This window comes from Piliocolobus tephrosceles, chromosome 20, assembly GCF_002776525.5.
Source record: "Piliocolobus tephrosceles isolate RC106 chromosome 20, ASM277652v3, whole genome shotgun sequence".
Classification (NCBI taxonomy): domain Eukaryota; kingdom Metazoa; phylum Chordata; class Mammalia; order Primates; family Cercopithecidae; genus Piliocolobus; species Piliocolobus tephrosceles.
In genome coordinates, this window is record NC_045453.1 from 21,658,689 (window position 1) to 21,678,854 (window position 20,166).

Below are 20,166 nucleotides of genomic sequence, written 5' to 3' on the forward strand. Positions count from 1 at the left end.
TGATCTTGAACTGGGCTCAAGCAATCTGCTCACCTCAGCTTCCCAAAGTGCTGGGTTTACAGGCATGAACCACTGCATCCGACCAGAATAAGGTGGTTTTTTTGTTTGTTTTTGTTTATTTGTTTTTTAACCCCCTTGAGGATGCACTTAAATCTATACAAGGGACTCATGTTATATAATAAGTGGCAGTTTGCTTTGTTTACTCAACACTATGTGGTGGGCATCTTCCCCTATCAGTGTATGTAGAACTAACAAAAATTTTTAATGGCCATGTGAAACTCTGTATGGATCACTGTAATCTATTAACCAATTCCCTATTGCGTTTTTAGATTATTCCTGTTTTATCACAGGAAATGCTTCTATAATGAATATCCTTATAGATAACTCTTAATTCCTTCTTAGGAGTAAATTCCTGCGAGTAGTATTGATGGTTCAAGAGTTAGAAGTTTTAGCTGAGTGTAATAGCATGCTTCTGTATTCCCAGGTACTCAGGAGGCTGAGGCTGGAGGATCTCTTGAGCCCAGAAGTCCAGCCAGGGGAACATAGCGAGACCCCATCTCATAAATAAATAAATAAATGTAGTGAAATCATGTCTCATAAGTAAATGAATGAAAGAGAGTGGGAGTTGGAAGTTTTAAGGCTTTTGATCCTTAACACCAAGTCAGTCTTCTGGGAAGGTACTGCTTGAATCTCTGACCACCTTTAATCTCTCAATACCCATTTTCCCATTCTCTCATTAAAACTAGGCAGCAGCCTTTATTCGAATCTTTGCTAGTCTGATAGGAGAAAGCTCCTACCCTAATGATGAGTAATAAGGTCACTTATGTTTCTTTATCATTTGCATTTATTGGTACATTGCTTATCCATGTTTTTTTTCATATGGGAGGAAGGTTTTCATATTTCCTTAATGAATTATAAGAATTATAAGAACTTTTATATGTGGGGGATATTAATCTTTATTATATGTTAAAAATTATTTATTTATTTTTTTTGAGATGCAGTCTCACTCTGTTGCCCAGGCTAGAGTGCAGTGGCGCAATCTCGGCTCACTGCAAGCTCTGCTTCCCGGGTTCACGCCATTCTCCTGCCTCAGCCTCCTGAGTAGCTGGGACTACAGGCGCCCACCACCACTCTCAGCTAATTTTTTGTATTTTTAGTAGAGACGAGGTTTCACCATCTTAGTCAGGATGGTCTCGATCTCCCAACCTTGTGATCTGCCCACCTCGGCCTTCCAAAGTGCTGGGATTACAGGCGTGAGCCACTGTGTCTGGCCAAAAAATTTTATTTTTATGTTTTGTTTTTAAATGTAATTTACCTTTTTTTAGGTGAAAAAAGTTTATTTTGTAATACCTATCCTTTGTTACCCATTTATCGTGCAATAGCTGCAACAGTATTCTTTTTTTTACTTTTTTTTTTTGGTCACCCAGGCTGGAGTGCAATGCCGCGATCTTGGCTCACTGCAACCTTTACCTCCCAGGTTCAAGCGATTCTCCTGTCTTAGCCTCCCAAGAAGCTGGGATTAGTAGAGACGAGGTTTCACCATGTTGGCCAAGTTGGTCTGGAACTCCTGACTTCAAGTGATCTGCCTGCCTTGGCCTCCCAAAGTGTTGGGATTACAGGCGTGAGCCATTGCACCTGGCTTACAATAGTATTCTTAGAACTACCTTTCTTACCCAAGCTAATATAATTACCTGTATTAGTTTTGGTTTTTTTACAGCTTAACTTTTGATCATGTTTCATTTTAAACCACCCATACCAACTCTGAAGAACAAGGAACAAGGTTGTAGAATTGCTGTGATGGCTCCTCCATAGCTCCTATTTTGTCATATCCTCCCCTCCCCCACGTCCCTCGTCTCCCTATTAAATAGAAGAATTTTAATTTCCATGAGATAATTACATTTCTTATTTTTGATAAGAGTTATGCTTTTGTTTTGTCATCTCCCTTTTTATTTTTTGAGATACGGTCTTACTATGTTCCCCAGAGTGGAGTGCAGCAGTGCCACATGGCTTATTGCAGCCTTGACCTCTTGGGCTCAATGGATCCTCCTGCCTCAGCCTCCGGAGGAGCTGGGACTACAGGTGCGCGCCACGGACACCCTGCTAATGTTTGTTTCTAATCCTAGGAATCGGATGCACAAGGACATCAAGTGGCTGCCAGGTTCTCCCACGTTCTACAGAAGGATGCCTTCCTTGTGTTCCGCTCCCTGTGCAAGCTGTCCATGAAGCCCCTTGGTGAAGGCCCTCCAGACCCAAAGTAAGCAGACAGCAGTTCTTGGCCATCTTCAATCCAATGATCCAGCAGCACATGGTACTGTGTTTCACACTCCCCTTGTTCCAAGAAGTTTCAGTGTTGTGTCTCTTTGTCAGTGTAAGTGCAGGAATGGTTTTACAACTTTTCAGACTCATGCAGTCTCTATAGTCCTTTCATATTGAATTGTCTCTGTATCCCCACCAACCAAGATTTTGCCCAGTTTTGCTTTTCTTGGCATATGGATGCTAAAAACAGTCTGTTTGTTGAACACATAAAAAGCACATTTTTACTAGCTAGTGGATTGAATCTCCTGATGTGGGGTGGGGAGGGACAGGATACCTGCAAACCTCAGTTCCCTGTTGTATTTGAAAACCTCTGCTTCATTGATACAGATCTAAGCCCCAGATTGGGACACAGGAAGCCAAACATTTCTTTGTAGTAAACAAACTACTGCAAGGATGTCAGTGCTGTGTAGTGAAGAAAGCAAAGGCTTCAGAGCCAGAAAGAGCTGCATTTAGATCTTGGATCCTCCACCTGAGAGCAGTTCCTTTGTTATATGACTTACCAAGCCTCATCTGAAAAATGGGAATATGGAAAATCATCTTACAGGATTGATTAAATGAAATATCAGTGTTGTCCTGAGCATGGGGCCTTGTACTTTATAAATTGTCACTATCATTCCTGTCATTAGTCATTAATAATAATCTTCAATTCATCTATTGTGAATGCTGCTAATACTATGATAGGTATTAGGAAAATAGGCCGGGTGTGGTGGCTCACGCCTATAATCCCAACACTCTGGGAGGCCAAAGTGGGTGGATCACTTGAGGCCAGGAGTTTGAAACCAGCCTGGCCAACAAGACAAAACCCCATCTCTACTAAAAATACAAAATTAGCTGGGTGTGCTGGTACGCACCTGTAATCCCAGCCACTCAGGAGGCTGAGGCAAGAGAATCGCTTGAACCCAGGAGGCAGAGCTTGCAATGAGCTGAGATCGTGTCACTGAACTCTAGCCTGGGCCACAGAGCAACAATAAATTTTAAAAAATAAAAATAAGTGTTAAGAAAATAGTTCATGAAAATGTACCATTTCTTACCATACCTGAACTCAGGGATGGGCAGTGGGGAGGGAGGGCTGTGAGGTAGGTGGATAAAGAGCACCGTCTTCATGGTGTGTGAAGATAGGGTGAGCCAGGTGTCTCAGCCTCCCACAAGTGATGTAAAGTCATTGATTCTCTCAGTGCAGTTGTAGAACCTGCTCTCCAGAATCAGTTGACACTTTGCTCCTGCTGTATTCTCTACTTCGTGATGGAGAGAGACGAAAATAAATTGGTAGCTCTTGTTCTCAAAGGGCCTGCAATTCCAGAAGGACCCACCTCATGCCATCTGCCCTGATTCTCCTGACATTTAGGTGCTATTAATTCTTTAAACTTCTGCTCATTGGTAGAGGAGCAAGGCCTTCTCAAGAAACATACTGTTTGACATTTTTTCTTTTAGCACTGTTGTGGTTTTTCATTTTCTTTACCAGATCCCATGAGCTGCGTTCCAAGGTGGTTTCCCTGCAACTGCTCCTCTCTGTGTTACAAAATGCTGGCCCCGTATTTAGGACTCACGAGATGTTCATCAATGCAATCAAGCAATATCTCTGTGTGGCCTTGTCCAAAAACGGCGTCTCTTCAGTGCCTGATGTCTTTGAGCTGTCTCTTGCCATTTTTCTTACTCTTCTTTCAAACTTTAAAATGCACTTAAAAATGCAGATAGAGGTATGGACTCCAAAGTTTTTTCATTTGATTATTTACTATTATTAATAATAATACTCAGTGTTGAGAATGCTGCTAATATTATACATTAAGCATTAGGAAAATGGTTCGTGAAAATGTTTCATATCTTACCATCCGGAACTCAGGAGTGGGCCGGGGCAGGGAGGGTAAATGGCATACTGATCAGCTGACACCCCAGTAAATCAGAACTTTTTAAATGAGTAAGAGAGTATTATAAAAAGTTACTGCCCTCAGGCTGGGCGCAGTGGCTCATGCCTGTAATCCCAGCACTTTGGGAGGCTGAGGCGGGCAGATCATGAGGTCAGATCAAGATCATCCTGGCTAACATGGTGAAACCCTGTTTTTACTAAAAATACAAAAAAATTAGCCGGGCGAGGTGGCGGGCGCCTGTAGTCCCAGCTACTTGGGAGGCTGAGGCAGGAGAATGGCATGAACCCAGGAGGCAGAGCTTGCAGTGAGCTGAGACTGCGCCACTGCACTCCAGCCTGGGCAACAGAGCGAGACTCCGTCTCAAAAAAAAAAAAAAGTTACTGCCCCCAGATCTTATGTGCCTTTCATTTTAACCAAAGGATATGGGCTGTATGCTGGGCTCACCCCCTAAACATGTCTTTTGGTCTGTAAATTGTTTGAAATCATTTAGATTAGTTGCCAAATTGAGAAATCCTATTTTACATGAAAATCCAGATTTCTGGTTTCTCTCCAAAAAGTCACAACATGGGTCCTGCATTTCCACTTGGCAGCTCCCCTGATGGCCCCTACCCTGCCAGCCGTCCCCACCAAGGCCAGGGTCCTGACGCTGCCCAGCCGGGCGGGCGCTCCACTCTCCTGCCCAGGGTGCTTTACTTACTGCAGGATCAGGTTGGCTTCTGAAGACTTTGGAGGTTTTGAGCCCTGGTTGAAACTGTTAATTAATGTCCTCCTTTGTCTTTATGTCATATAGGTCTTTTTCAAAGAAATTTTCTTGAACATTTTAGAAACATCAACAAGTTCTTTTGAGCACAGGTGGATGGTCATTCAGACTCTGACGAGGATCTGTGCAGGTATTTTCTCCTGGGGACACTCATCCACTGGACTTTTGATGCTTTAATTTGCCAAAGCTTAGATTAAGACTTTTAACTCCTCCTTTTAGAGTTTTAAAGAAGGATTGGAAATAGAAGGCTAATTCTAACTTAGTCCTGTCCCACCTCTCCTTTTTTAGAGGATGACCAACTCAGGCTGGTTTGCCAAGGACTTCCTGATTTTAGCACTAAGTCTCATGTCCCAGAAACCCCCTAATCTCGTCAAACTGGAACACTTGGTTACATTACGTACAAGCTGAGTACTGTTAATCACAGGACCTAAGATATTGGTGCTGCCAATTTTTGATTGGGTGCTACGGTAAATGTGGATTTACCTTATACTATACAATTGTGTGGCCTCAAAGTAAGCATCCTGCTTGTCTGGCATCAAATGTATTTTTGTAAGAGTGACACAACTTTAAGAGGTGGATCAGGCAATTGTTAGCCCCTTCCTTGATGAGAGAAGTGAACCTTGGACGGTTGGAATGAACTGCCTGAGATTTCAGTTTGTTCAGAAGCGGGCCTGAAAACAACCTCCTCTCTGCCAGCTTCCTAGTACTTCCGACATGTGTTTCCTGAGTGAGATGCGGCCACTGGAGTCTGTAATTCACTGGGGAAATTTGTTGGCAACATCTTGTTTGATAAGAAAACATAACTGCTATTTGATCAGTATTTCTGATACTTGTATGTTATTTTCCAAGATGCCCAGTGTGTTGTGGATATTTATGTCAACTACGACTGTGATTTAAATGCTGCTAACATTTTCGAGCGCCTTGTAAATGATTTATCCAAAATTGCTCAGGGAAGAAGTGGACATGAGCTGGGAATGACACCTTTGCAGGTAAAAACACTGTGGACACTCAATTATATTAAAGTTTATTCATTCCAAAAAACATTTATTGAGTGCCACCACATGCCAGGCACTGTCCTTGATATAGCAGTGAACAAAGCAGGCATACGTATTCACACATTTCCTGCCATCATAAAACGACATGAAAGAAGTCAGTTCAGATGATCATAAGGTCTGCAGAGAAGAATAAAGCAGGGACGGCAGAGAGGAAGTGCTGGATGTGGGGTGCTGTAATTCTTAATGGAGTCATTAGGGTAGTATCCCTTAGAAGGTGACCTTTGAGCTGAGACCCATAGGAAGCAAATTCATTCTCAGTCACCCTTCCAAAGATAGCATGGAAAACAGGATCCAGTCTGCAATAGAGGCAAAGGAGATTGGCTAGTAGCAGAATACCTTATTAGAGCACCTACAAAGAAAATAGGATGCTTAACTCTAGGTTTCTGAATGAACTGGTCAGAGGGTCTCCGACCTCCCTGGAATTATGTGTGGAATGTTGGTGTATGGGCATTTTTCCTAAAAGATGGTCATGGTTGTCATTAGAATCACAGAGATCTGTGCTGTCCGAGATGCTGTTTTGAATCTAAAATATTTGCAGTTTTTTTAGATGATCAACTCATATTCAACTTGTTATTTAAGAATGCTATTTATTTTTGAAAATCAGTATTTTTATTTACTTAAAGGGTGAGCCTTAAAATGGAATGCATTTGTGGGTGTTTAGGGGATACGTTGTATCCAGAGTCACTTGCAGCATAATTCAAGGTTCTTTTCTCCTTTTTTTCAGAGTCACTGGTTAAGACCTTGTTATTTGTGTGTGATTTTTTTTTTTTTTTTTTTTTTTTGAGACAGAATCTTGCTCTGTCACCCAGGCTGGAGTGCAGTGGCACGATCTCAGCTCACTGCAACGTCCACCTCCCAGGTTCAAGTGATTCTCCTGCCTCAGCCTCCCGAGTGGCATGGATTACAGGTGGCTGCCACCACACCTGGCCTGTTTTTGTCTTTTTAGTAGAGACGGGATTTCACCATCTTGTCCAGGCTGGTCTTGAACTCCTTACCTTGGGTGATCCCCCTGCCTCAGCCTCCCAAAGTGCTAGGATTACAGGCGTGAACCACAGCGCCTGGCCAAGACCTTGTTATTAAAAAATAATAATAAAATTTAAAAAAAATTTTTTTAATCGCACAAGCAGTGAATGAAAACTCTTTTGTTTTTTTTTTTTTGTTTTTTTTTGAGACGGAGTCTTGCTCTGTCGCCCGGGGCTGGAGTGCAGTGGCCGGATCTCAGCTCACTGCAAGCTCCGCCTCCCGGGTTTACGCCATTCTCCTGCCTCAGCCTCCCGAGTAGCTGGGACTACAGGCGCCCGCCACCTCGCCCGGCTAGTTTTTTGTATTTTTAGTAGAGACGGGGTTTCACCATGTTAGCCAGGATGGTCTCGATCTCCTGACCTCGTGATCCGCCCATCTCGGCCTCCCAAAGTGCTGGGATTACAGGCTTGAGCCACTGCACCCGGCCGAAAACTTCTTTTGAAAATCCAAATAACATCGTTCATTTTAGGAAAACCATGTCCCATATTTTTGCTGCTGGGGTGTTTATAATGAGCATCTTTAGAGATGTCCAGGGTTTTCGCAGTGTATCCTTGATACTTGTCACTTCTTAGCTCTGGGTTTGTTTCATCCTTAATAGCACTGACTGTCAGTGATTTATCTCATAGCCTCACTGGGGTCCGAGAAAGCCTCGTAGATGTCTGTTCTCTTCGTTTTTCTCTTAAGTCTCTTTCCTGTGTCACTTCGTCCCTTAGGAGCTCAGCCTGAGGAAGAAAGGCCTGGAGTGTCTCGTGTCCATTCTCAAGTGCATGGTGGAGTGGAGCAAAGACCTGTATGTGAATCCCAATCACCAGACCAGCCTCGGTGAGACAGCATTGCTGCCATACCTCCATTCATAATAGGCTCCTGTGACTGCTGGGAACAGTTGTCTTAGTATAGTTGTTTTAGAATTGAAAGAGCCTTTTTAGTTTGCTAAATACCTGTATTATTTTGAAAGTTCTGCTTTTTAATGCATCTGGAGTTGTGTGAAGTTATGCTGTAACTTCATTGTTTCAAATGCAGAACCAGTTGCTCCAGTGCCTTTTTAATAGTTGCACATTCCCTCACTGATTCAAAGCATCACCTTTATGATATACCAAATGTTCCTATGTATGTAAGTCTGTTTCTGGAATTTTAATTTTTTTAAAGAGACGGGGTCTCTTTCCATTACCCAGGCTGGAGTACAGTGGTGCAGTTGTAGCTCACTGCAGCCTTAAACTCCTGGGCTCAAGCGATCCTCCCACCTCAGCCTCCCAAAGCACTGGGATTACAGATGTGAGCCATTGTGCCTGGCCTTCTTTCTAGATTTTCTATTCTGTTCTGTTTGTCTGTTTTAACACCAACACCACACTTGTTTTTGTTATCTTGTAGGGCAAGTCCTCCTATTCATTGTTCTTTAAGTTGTCTTGCTCGTTATTTTGCCTTTTTTACGCTTTCATGTGAATTTTAGAATTAGCTCATCAAGGCCGGGCGTGGTGGCTCATGCCTGTAACCCCAGCACTTTGGGAGGCCGAGGGTGGTGGAACACGAGATCAGGCATTGAAGACCAGCCTGACCAACATAGTGAAACCCTGTCTCTACTAAAAATACAAAAAATTAGCCGGGTATGGTGGTGGGCGCCTGTAATCCCAGCTACTCTGGAGGCTGAGGCAGGAGAATCACTTGAACCTGCGAGGCGGAGGTTGCAGTGAGCCGAGATTGTGCCGCTGCACTCCAGCCAGGGCGACAGTGCGAGACTCCGTCTCAAAAAAAAAAAAAAAGAATTAGCTCATCAAGTTCCATGAGGAAACAAGTTTTTAAGTAAAATATCTGATACTAAAGTTTCATGCTTATAATCTTTATGGTATAGACTTGTTGCTATTACAGGTCTGGGAAAGGGAGCCATGCAGCCAGACCTAGCTCAGCTATGTCTGTCCCCCACCTGCTTATTTGGCTTCCTTTACTTTTACTTCTCTGTAGGTCAGGAGAGGCTCACGGATCAGGAAATGGGGGATGGGAAAGGCCTTGACATGGCGAGACGGTGTAGTGTGACATCCATGGAGTCCACAGTGTCCTCAGGGACCCAGACAACTGTTCAGGATGACCCCGAGCAATTTGAGGTCATCAAGCAACAAAAAGAAATCATCGAACACGGCATCGAGCTGTGAGTGTGGCTACTGTTAACTAGCAGGGATTCTAGCAAAGCCATATTTTCTCTGGGAACCTGGGACTGATTCCTAAAAAGGAAATGCCTGTTTACAAAAACGCTGATGCTGGCACTTGTAGCTGAGCCTGATTGAGCCAGGCAATCAGTGAATGAGCGTATGTGTGTGTGTCTGTGCACAGAGACAGAGAAAGTTTTAATACCTTTGTGTGGTTGATGCAGCCTTTTTTCCCCCCTTTCTAATGAAAATAATAAAACCAATTTAGAAAATACAGAAAAGTATAAAGTAATAATGTAAAAATCACTCATAAAATTACTGCCTGAGATGGCCTGGCGCAGTGGCTCATGCCTGTAATCCCAGCACTTTGGGAGGCCAAGGTGGGCGGATCACGGGATCAGTAGATCGAGACCGTCCTGGCTAACACGGTGAAACCCCGTCTCTACTAAAAATACAAAAAATTAGCTGGGTGTGGTGGTGGGTGCCTATAGTCCCAGCTACTCAGGAGGCTGAGGCAGGAGAATGGCATGAACCCAGGAGGGGAAGCTTGCAGTGAGCTGAGATCGCGCCACTGCACTCCAGCCTGGGCAACAGAGTGAGACTCTGTGTCAAAAAAATTACTGCCTGAGGAAATCACCATTGGTGCATTTTTTTCCAACTATATATTATGAAAAATTTCAACTTAGCAAAAAATTACCGTTTGTCTTATTTGTTTTATTTTTTTTTTTTTAGGTGTGTTATTTTATTTTCTTATATTTTAAGTTCTAGGGTATATATGCACAACTTGCAGGTTTGTTACATAGGTATACATATGCCATGTTGGTTTGCTGCACCCATTAACTCATCATTTACATTAGGTATTTCTAATGCTGTCCCTCCCCCTGCGCCCCACCCAACGACAGGCCCCCCACGTGTGATATTCCCCGCCCTATGTCCAAGTGTTCTTGTTGTTCAGTACCCACCTATCAGTGAAAACATGCAGTGTTTGGTTTTCTGTCCTTGTGATTGTTTGCTCAGAATGATGGTTTCCAGCTTCATCCATGTCCCTGCAAAGGACATGAACTCATCCTTGCTTATAGATGCATAGTATTCCATGGTGTATATGTGCCACATTTTCTTTTTTTTTTTGAGACGGAGTCTCGCTCTGTCACCCAGGCTGGAGTGCTGTGGCCGGATCTCAGCTCACTGCAAGCTCCGCCTTCCGGGTTTGCGCCATTCTCCTGCCTCAGCCTCCCGAGTAGCTGGGACTGCAGGCGCCCGCCACCTCCCCCGGCTAGTTTTTTGCATTTTTTAGTAGAGACGGGGTTTCACTGTGTTAGCCAGGATGGTCTCGATCTCCTGACCTTGTGATCCGCCCGTCTCGGCCTCCCAAAGTGCTGGGATTACAGGCTTGAGCCACCGCGCCTGGCCTGTGCCACATTTTCTTAATCCAGTCCATCATTGATAGACATTTGGGTTGGTTCCAAGTTTTTGCTACTGTGAATAGTGCTGCAATAAACATATGTGTGCGTGTGTCTTTATAGTAGCATGATTTATAATCCTTTGGGTGTATACCCAGTAATGGGATCACTGGGTCAAATGGTATTTCTAGTTCTAGATCCTTGAGGAGTCACCACACTGTCTTCCACAGTGGTTGGACTAGTTTACACTCCCACCAACAGTGTAAAAGTGTTCCTATTTCTCCACATCCTCTCCAGCATCTGTTGTTTCCTGACTTGTTAATGATTGCCATTCTAACTGGTGTGAGATGGTATCTCATTGTGATTTGGATTTGCATTTCTCTGATGACCAGTGATGATGAGCATTTTTTCACGTGTCTGTTGGCTGCATAAATGTCTTCTTTTGTGAAGTGTCTGTTCATATCCTTTGCCCACTTTTTGATGGGGTTGCTTGTTTTTTTTCTTGTAAATTTGTTTAAGTTCTTTGTAGATTCTGGATATTAGCCCTTTGTCAGATGGGTAGATTGCAAGAATTTTCCCCCATTCTGTAGGTTGCCTGTTCACTCTGATGGTAGTTTATTTTGCTGTGCAGAAGCTCTTCAGTTTAATTAGATCCAATTTGTCTATTTTGGCTTTTGTTGCCATTGCTTTTGGTGTTTTAGTCATGAAGTCCTTGCCTATGCCTGTGTCCTGAATGGTATTGCCTAGGTTTTCTTCTAGGGTTTTTACGGTTTTAGGTGTAACATTTAAGTCTTGAATCGATCTTGAATTAATTTTTGTATAAGGTGTAAGGAAGGGATCCAGTTTCAGCTTTCTACATATGGCTGGCCAGTTTTCCCAGCACCATTTATTAAATAGGGAATCCTTTCCCCATTTCTTGTTTTTGTCAGGTTTGTCAAAGATCAGATGGCTGTAGATGTTGGTGTTACTTCTGAGGCCTCTATTCTGTTCAGTTGGTCTATCTCTTTGTTTTGGTACCAATACCACACTGTTTTGGTTACTGTAGCCTTGTAGTGTAGTTTGAAGTCAGATAGTGTGATGCCTCCAGCTTTGTTCTTTTTGCTTAGGATTGTCTTGGCAATGTGGGCTCTTTTTCGGTTCCATGTGAATTTTAAAGTAGTTTTTTCCAATTCTGTGAAGAAAGTCATTGGTAGCTTGATGGGGATGGCATTGAATCTATAAATTACCTTGGGCGGTATGGCCATTTTCATGATATTGATTCTTCCTATCCATGAGCATGGAATGTTCTTCTATTTGTTTGTGTCCTCTTTTATTTTGTTAAGCAGTGGTTTGTAGTTCTCCTTGAAGAGGTCCTTCACGTTCCTTGTAAGTTGGATTCTTAGGTATTTTATTCTCTTTCTAGCAATTGTCAATGGGAGTTCACTCACGATTTGGCTCTCCGTTTATCTCTTATTGGTGTAAAGGAATGCTTTTGATTTTTGCAATTGATTTTATATCCTAAGACTTTGCTGAAGTTGCTTATCAGCTTAAGGAGATTTTGGGCTGAGACGATGGGATTTTCTAAACATACAATCATGTTATCTGCAACTGGGACAATTTGACTTCCTCTTTTCCTAATTGAATACCCTTTATTTCTTTCTCTTACCTGATTGCCCTTTCCAGAACTTCCAACACTATGTTGAATAGGAGTGGTGAGAGAGTGCATCCCTGTCTTGTGCTAGTTTTCAAAGGGAATGCTTCCAGTTTTTGCCCATTCAGTATGATAACTGGCTGTGGGTTTGTCATAAATAGCTCTTATTATTTTGAGATACGTCCCATCGGTACCTAGTTTATTGATAGTTTTTACCCCGAAGGGCTGTTGAATTTTGTCGAAGGCAAAATTTTCTGCATCTATCGAGATGATCGTGGGTTTTGTCGTTGGTTCTGTTTATGTGATGGATTACTTTTATTGATTTGCATATGTTGAACTAGCCTTGCATCCCAGGAATGAAGCTGACTTGATCGTGGTGGATAAGCTTTTTGATGTGCTGCTGGATTTGATTTGCCAGTATTTTATTGAGGATTTTCGCATTAATGTTCATCAGGGATATTGGTCTAAAATTCTCTTTTTTTGTTTTGTCTGCCAGGCTGTGGTATCAGGATGATGCTGGCCTCATAAAATGAGTTAGGGAGGATTCCATCTTTTTCTGTTGATTGGAATAGTTTCAGAAGGAATGGTACCAGCTTCTCTTTGTAACTCTGGTAGAATTCGGCTGTGAATCCATCTGGTCTTGCACTTTTTTTGGTTGGTAGGCTATTAATTATTGCCTCAATTTCACAGCCTGTTATTGGTCCATTCAGAGATTCAGCTTCTTCCTGGTTTAGTCTTGAAATGGTGTATGTGTCCAGGAATTTATCCATTTCTTCTAGATTTTCTAGTTTATTTGCATAGAGTTGTTTATAGTATTCTGTCATGGTAGTTTGTATTTCTGTGGGATCAGTGGTGATATCCCCTTTATCATTTTTTATTGCGTCTATTTGATTCTTCTCTCTTTTTTTCTTTATTAGTCTTGCTAGCAGTCTATCAATTTTGTTGATCTTTTTTAAAAAAACAGCTCCTGGATTCACTGATTTTTTTGAAGGGTTTTTGTGTCTCTATCTCTTTTAGTTCTGCTCTGATCTTAGTTATTTCTTGCCTTCTGCTAGCTTTTGAATTTGTTTGCTTTTGCTTCTCTAGTTCTTTTAACTGTGATGTTAGGGTGTCAATTTTAGATCGTTTCTACTTTCTCTTGTGGGCATTTAGTGCTATACATTTCCCTCTACACACTGCTTTAAATGTGTCCAGAGACTCTGGTACGTTGTGTCTTTGTTGTCATTGGTTTCAAATAACATCTTTATTTCTGCCTTCATTTTGTTATTTACCCAGTAGTCATTCAGGAGCAGGTTGTCCAGTTGCCATGTAGTTGTGTGGTTTTGAGTGAGTTTCTTACTCCTGAGTTCTAATTTGATTGCACTGTGGTCTGAGAGACAGTTTGTTGTGATTTCTGTTATTTTACATTTGCCAAGGAGTGCTTTACTTACAACTATGTGGTCAGTTTTGGAATAAGTGCGATGTGGTGCTGAGAAAAAGGTATATTCTGTTGATTTGGGGTGGAGAGTTCTGTAGGTGTCTGTTAGGTCCGCTTGGTGCAGAGCTGAGTTCAATTCCTGGATATCCTTGTTAACTTTCTGTCTTGTTGGTCTGTCTAATATTGACAGAGGGGTGTTAAAGTCTCTCATTATTATTGTATGGGAGTCTAAGTCTCTTTGTAGTCTCTAAGGACTTGCTTTATGAATCTAGGTACTCCTGTATTGGGTGCATATATATTTAGGATAGTTAGCTTTTCTTGTTAAATTGATCCCTTTACCATTATGTAATGGCCTTCTTTGTCTCTTTTGATCTTTGTTGGCTTAAGGTCTGTTTTATCAGAGACTAGGATTGCAACCCCTGCTTTTTTTTGCCTGCCTTCCATTTGCTTGATAGATCTTCCTCCATCCCTATATTTTGAGCCTGTGTGTGTCTCTGCACGTGAGATGGGTCTCCTGAAGATAGTACACTGATGGGTCTTGACTCTATCCAATTTGCCAGTCTGTGTCTTTTAATTGGGGCATTTAGCCCACTTACATTTAAGGTTAATATTGTTGTGTGTGAATTTGATCCTGTCATTATGATGTTAGCTGGTTATTTTGCCTGTTAGTTGATGCAGTTTCTTCCTAGTATTGATGGTCTTTACACTTTGGCATGTTTTTGTAGTGACTGGTACCAGTTGTTCCTTTCCATGTTTAGTGCTTCCTTCAGGAGCTCTTGTAAGGCAGGCCTGATGGTGACAAAATCTTTCAGTGTTTACTTGTCCAAAGGATTTTATTTCTCCTTCACTTATGAAGCTTAGTTTGGCTGGATATGAAATTCTGGGTTGAAAGTTCTTTTCTTTAAGAATGTTGAATATTGGCCCCCACTCTTCTGGCTTGTAGAGTTTCTGCCAAGAGATCCGCTATTAGTCTGATGGGGTCCTCTTTGTGGGTAACCCAACCTTTCTCTCTGGCTGCCCTTAACATTTTTTCCTTCATTTCAACCTTGGTGAATCTGACAATTGTGTGTCTTGGAGTGGCTCTTCTCTAGGACTATCTTTGTGGTGTTCTCTGTATTTCCTGAATTTGAAAGTTGACCTGCCTTGCTAGGTTGGGGAAGTTCTCCTGGATAATATCCTGAAGAGTGTTTTCCAACTTGATTCCATTCTCCCTGTCACTTTCAGGTACACCAATCAAACGTAGATTTGGTCTTTTCACATAGTCCCATATTTCTTGGAGACTTTGCTTGTTTCTTTTTTCTCTAAACTTCTCTTCTCTCCTTATTTCATTAATTTGATCTTCAGTCACTGATACTCTTTCTTCTACTTGATCAAATCAGCTATTGAAGCTTGTACATGCATCATGTAGTTCTCATGCCATGCTTTTCAGCTCCATCAAGTCATTTAAGGTCTTCTCTATACTGCTTATTCTAGTTAGCCATTTGTCTAATCTTTTTTCAAAGTTCTAGCTTCCTTGCAATGGGTTTGAACATCCTCCTTTAGCTCGGAGAAGTTTGTTATTACCGACTTTCTGAAGCCTACTTCTGTCAGCTCGTCAAAGTCATTTTCCATCCAGCTTTGTTCCGGAACATTGCTGGGGAGCAATTGCAATCTTTTGGAGGAAAAGAGGTGTTCTGGTTTTTAGAATTTTCAGCTTTTCTGCTCTGGTTTCTCCCCATCTTTGTGATTTTATCTACCTTTGGTCTTTGATACTGGTGACCTACAGATGAGGTTTTGGTGTGAATGTCCTTTTTGTTGATGTTGATGCTATTCCTTTCTGTTTGTTAGTTTTCCTTCTAACAGTCAGGTCCCTTAGCTGCAGGTCTGTTGGAGTTTGCTGGAGGTCCACTCCAGACCCTGTTTGCCTGGATATCACCAGCAGAGGCTGCAGAACAGCAAATATTGCTGCCTGATCCTTCCTCTGGAAGCTGCGTCCCAGAGGGGCACCCTATCCAATGTATGAGGTGTCAGTCAGCCCCTACTGGGAGGTGTCTCCCAGTTAGGCTACACGGGGTCAGGGACACACTTGAGGAGGCAGTGTGTCTGTTCTCAAAGCTCAAACACCATACTTAGAGAACCACTGCTCTCCTCAGAGCTATCAGACAGGAACGTTTAAGTCTGTAGAAGTTTCTGCTGCCTTTTGTTCAGCTATGCCCTGCCCACAGAGGTAGAGTCTACAGAGGCAGCAGCCCTGCAGAGCTGTGGTGGGCTCCGCCCAGTTCGAGCTTTGCTGGCTGCTTTGTTTACATACTCAGGCCTCAGCAATGATGGATGACTGTCACCCTGCCAGGCTGCTGCCTCACAGGTTGATCTCAGACTGCTGAGCTAGCAGTGAGCAAGGCTCCGTGGGCGTGGGACCTGCCAAGCCAGGCAGGGGATATAATCTCCTGGTGTGCCGTTTGCTAAGACCATTGGAAAAGCGCAATATTTGGGCGGGAATGTCCCGATTTTCCAGGTATGGTCTGTCCCGGCTTCCTTTGGCTAGGAACGGGAAATCCCCCGACCCCTGGCGCTTCCTGAGTGAGGCGATGCCCCACCCTGCTTCAGCTCGCCCTCTGTGGGCTGCACCCACTGTCCAACCAGTCCCAGTGAGATGAACCAGGTACCTGAGTTGGAAATGCAGAAATCACTGTCTTCTGCATTGATCATGCTGGGAGCTGCAGACCGGAGCTGTTCCTATTCGGCCATCTTGGAATGGAATCTTGTTTTATTTATGTATATATTTTTCTGAACCATTTCAAAGTAATTGGTAGCCATCATGAGACCTTAACCAAATCTCTTTGGAAAATAAAGGACATTCTCCCATATAACCACAGCATCATCATCACAATCATTGGTAAATCTTTATGTGTTTCTTTACAGTCTTTTACACACATCAACACATACACAATCATATATTCCAACTTGTGAATGATTAGTTAACTTAGTAAATTCAATTTAAGAGTTGAAGTTACAGTACTCACTTATTAACTGACATGTTTCATCTTCTCATTTCTGCTGTCACCACCCCACTTCCCTCCAGTGTGTTCTGCCCACAGCAGCTAATCTTTTTAAAACATAAATCAAGTCTTATCACTCTTCTGCCTAAGTCATTCTAGGTTTTCTGTTCTGTATCGTGGCCTGACCCAGCCTCTGGCCTCCCTTGCTGATCTCATCTGCCAATTCCCTTGAGTCACACAATGTATTTTCAGTCCCTTGAACACCTCCAGCTCTTTTCACCATGGTGCCTTCTGCTTAAAATTCTCTTGGCTCTTTTTCATCCCTCAGACTTGGTAAAATATCTCTTCCTCAGAGGCCTGTAGCAACTGCACTATCTAAACAGGCCCCAAGTTAATTTCCTTCCTTGCCCCATTCGTGTCTTTCATGACGCTTGCCAGTTTGTGCTTACCCATGAATATCACCCTGCAGCTCAGGCCTGGTAAATAATAAGTTGAGTCTATACATTGGTTAGCTTTGCCTTCCTTTAACAGGAAATAAAAAATGGAATGGGCATGGTGGCTCACACCCGTTATCCCAGCACTTTGGGAGGCCAAGATGGGAGGATCACTTGGAGTTCCAGACCAGCCTGGTCAACACAGTGAGACCCTGTCTCTTAAATTAAAAAAACAAAAACAAAAGCAAAAAAAGTAGAGAAAGAAACAAATAAATACAAAATAACATGCTTAACTTTGTATTTCTCCCTCAAGGAAATCCAAAAGCAGACAGTCTAAGGCTGCTACAGTGGCTCTTAAGGACATCATAGATCCTGGCTCCTTTTATCTGTCTGTTTCACCATACTTAGCCAGTGAGGGTGGTCTCATGGTATAAGATGACTGCTGGAGTACCAGCCATCCCACAAACATTCTGGAGAAGAGGAGGGAAAGAACAAAAAGAGGAAAGAGCAGACTTCCCACCTGAGTTGGCTTTGTTTAAGGGTCCTTCCTAGAAGTACCCACACCACTTCTGCTCCTATCTCGCTGGCTGAAAGTTTATCACATGGCCATCCTTTATTTAAGGGAGGTAGGGAAATGTTGTTTTTATTCTACATGGCAGTGTGCCCAACTAAACATGTAGGGTTCTGTTAGTGTTGAGAATGAGATAGTGGATATGAGGTGACAACCAGCAGACTCTGACCAGGTGTAGCTGGGTCAGAAATTGAAGATGGAATTTGGAAAAGCTGCCAGTACAGACATGACCTTGCTAGCTTATATGTGATGGCATGTTCATAGTATTTTATTATAATTTATCTCAAATACCAGCTTTTGCTGTCCTCCAGATTTTGAAATAAGCAACTTGCATCCCATCTATGCTTGAAACAGGTTCAACAAGAAACCCAAGAGGGGGATCCAGTTTCTCCAGGAGCAGGGCATGCTGGGAACGTCAGTTGAAGATATAGCCCAATTCCTGCACCAGGAGGAGCGCCTGGATTCCGTAAGGCTGGGGGTGTAGCACTTGCATGTGAGTTCTGTCAGGTGATTGTGAGCCCTCACCAGTTTTAACCTCAAGATTGGCTGGCCCTGAGTACCTTGTCTATTGTCCACCCCCTGGTTACAGCAGTCCTGCGTATTCCTTTGGCTAGTGTTGCAGAAAGCTCTTTGATGGGAATAAACTAGCCTCCCAGCAGGTGGCTGCATATTTTTTCTGAAAAAGTATCAGAGCTGGAAGTGTTCCTTGACTGCCAGAAACAGTTCTTCTGGCTGCCTGTCTGCAACTAACCTCCTGAGTGTGCCCCATCATTCTCTCCATTTTAAGTCTGTTGTGCCTCCTCCTTTTCCTTCATCCATGCAGGACAGGCTGCTTCTGGAATGGGTGGGTGGGTGGGCAGGTCAGGGAGTTCCCTATCTTTTTTAGCATTCCAGCCTATTCTGGGCAGTTAGGGCCAGGCTATTCTGACTCCACCCTTTGGCTGCTGGGTTTTGCTGTGGGTTTGTATTTGACAATTTCTAGATATAAGTGAGTGTGTATGTTTTAGACCCAAGTAGGCGATTTTCTGGGAGATAGCACAAGGTTCAACAAGGAGGTGATGTATGCCTACGTGGACCAACTTGACTTCTGTGAAAAAGAATTTGTCTCAGCCCTGCGGACATTCCTAGAAGGTTTCCGCCTACCTGGGGAAGCCCAAAAGATTGACCGATTAATGGAGAAGTTTGCTGCAAGATACATAGAATGCAACCAAGGGTAAGCACTGATTTTGAGTCCCTCCCAGATCATCTGTTTGCCTGCCTCAGAACACTAATTTTAATTTGGTTGGGGTTTAGTCTTTGTATATCTGTGCCAAGCAACTGAAGCTTTTGTTTACTGTGGGCCAGGCACTGTGGTAAGGGATTATTTCACGTAAGACCTCACAGCAATCTGTTTATGTCCCTATTCTACAGACAGAGAGATTGAGGACCAGAGAGGTTAACTTGCCCAAGATCACGCAGTTAAAGCCCATGCTGTTAGCAACTGTAAAAGAGTAGTTTCATAAGTTGAGAGGAGACAGTTGGGCACCTCTTCCCTAATCAGAAACAGTTCCCCTGATTTAATATATGGGGTAGATCTCAAGGATTTTGGTTTTTCTTTAATTACATACTGATGACAAGGTTACAGAAATAGCTACATAACTAATAAAAACCATCAAAGTGCGTGATTTTATCTGGGGACCTTTTCTGATGGGCAGGGCAGTTCGTGATTTTGTAAGAAGTGGAAATAGGAAGAGGAACAAACAATTATTAAATACCCCCTGTGTATGGGCCATGCCATGGGTTTTACATGCATTTAATTTAATGAATGGCAAGCCCAGGAATAGTATCCCTGTTTTACAGATGAGGAAATTGAGAATCTGAGAGATGAAGCAACCGGTCCGAAATTAATCAGCTAGTAAGGAGCAGAGCCAGGATTGAATATGAATTTCTTCAACTCAGAAGCTCATGTTTGGGCCAAACACAGTGGCTCTCCCCTACAATCCCAGCACTTTGGGAGGCTAGAACGGGCAGATCACTTGAGGTCAGAAGTTTGAGACCAGCCTGGCCAACATGGTGAAACCCCATCTCTTCCAAAAATACAAAAAAAAAAATTAGCTGGGTAATCGCAGCTACTCGGAGGCTGAGGCAGGAGAATTGCTTGAACCTGGGAGGCAGAGGCTGCAGTGAGCCAAGATTGCACCACTGCACACCAGCCTGGATGACAGAGGTAGATTCTGTCTCAAAGAAATAAACTCATGTTATCTCCATTGAACATTAAATTAGAAATATGTCGGCTGGGTGCGGTGGCTTACACGTGTAATCCCAGCACTTTGGGAAGCCGAGGCGGGTGGATCACAAGATCAGGAGATCGAGACCATCTTGGCTAACATAGTGAAACCCCGTCTCTACTAAAAATACAAAAAAATTAGCTGGGCATGGTAGTGGGTGCCTGTAGTCCCAGCTACTCAGGAGGCTGAGGCAGGAGAATGGCGTGAACCTGGGAGGCGGAGCTTGCAGTGAGCTGAGATCATGCCACTGCACTCCAGCCTGGGCAACAAAGTGAGACTCTGTCTCAAAAAAAAAAAAAAAAAAAAAAAAAA

At 43.0% G+C, this 20,166-nt stretch overlaps 1 protein-coding gene across 3 annotated transcripts in view; it reads left to right on the plus strand.

Moving 5' to 3' along the window:
- Positions 1 to 20,166, plus strand: part of ARFGEF2 (ADP ribosylation factor guanine nucleotide exchange factor 2) — a 114,092-nt gene that overhangs the window by 42,642 nt on the left and 51,284 nt on the right. For all 3 annotated transcript variants that reach the window (XR_002727087.1, XM_023195315.2, XM_023195316.1), the window contains exons 9-16: positions 2,124 to 2,254; positions 3,779 to 4,013; positions 4,972 to 5,071; positions 5,791 to 5,930; positions 7,733 to 7,841; positions 8,976 to 9,159; positions 17,942 to 18,053; positions 18,595 to 18,800. Coding sequence is in view for 2 of the 3 variants with exons in the window: in XM_023195315.2 (XP_023051083.1) it covers positions 2,124 to 2,254; positions 3,779 to 4,013; positions 4,972 to 5,071; positions 5,791 to 5,930; positions 7,733 to 7,841; positions 8,976 to 9,159; positions 17,942 to 18,053; positions 18,595 to 18,800 (1,217 nt within the window). In the remaining variant the exon portion in view is untranslated. The remainder of the gene's footprint in view (positions 1 to 2,123; positions 2,255 to 3,778; positions 4,014 to 4,971; positions 5,072 to 5,790; positions 5,931 to 7,732; positions 7,842 to 8,975; positions 9,160 to 17,941; positions 18,054 to 18,594; positions 18,801 to 20,166) is intronic.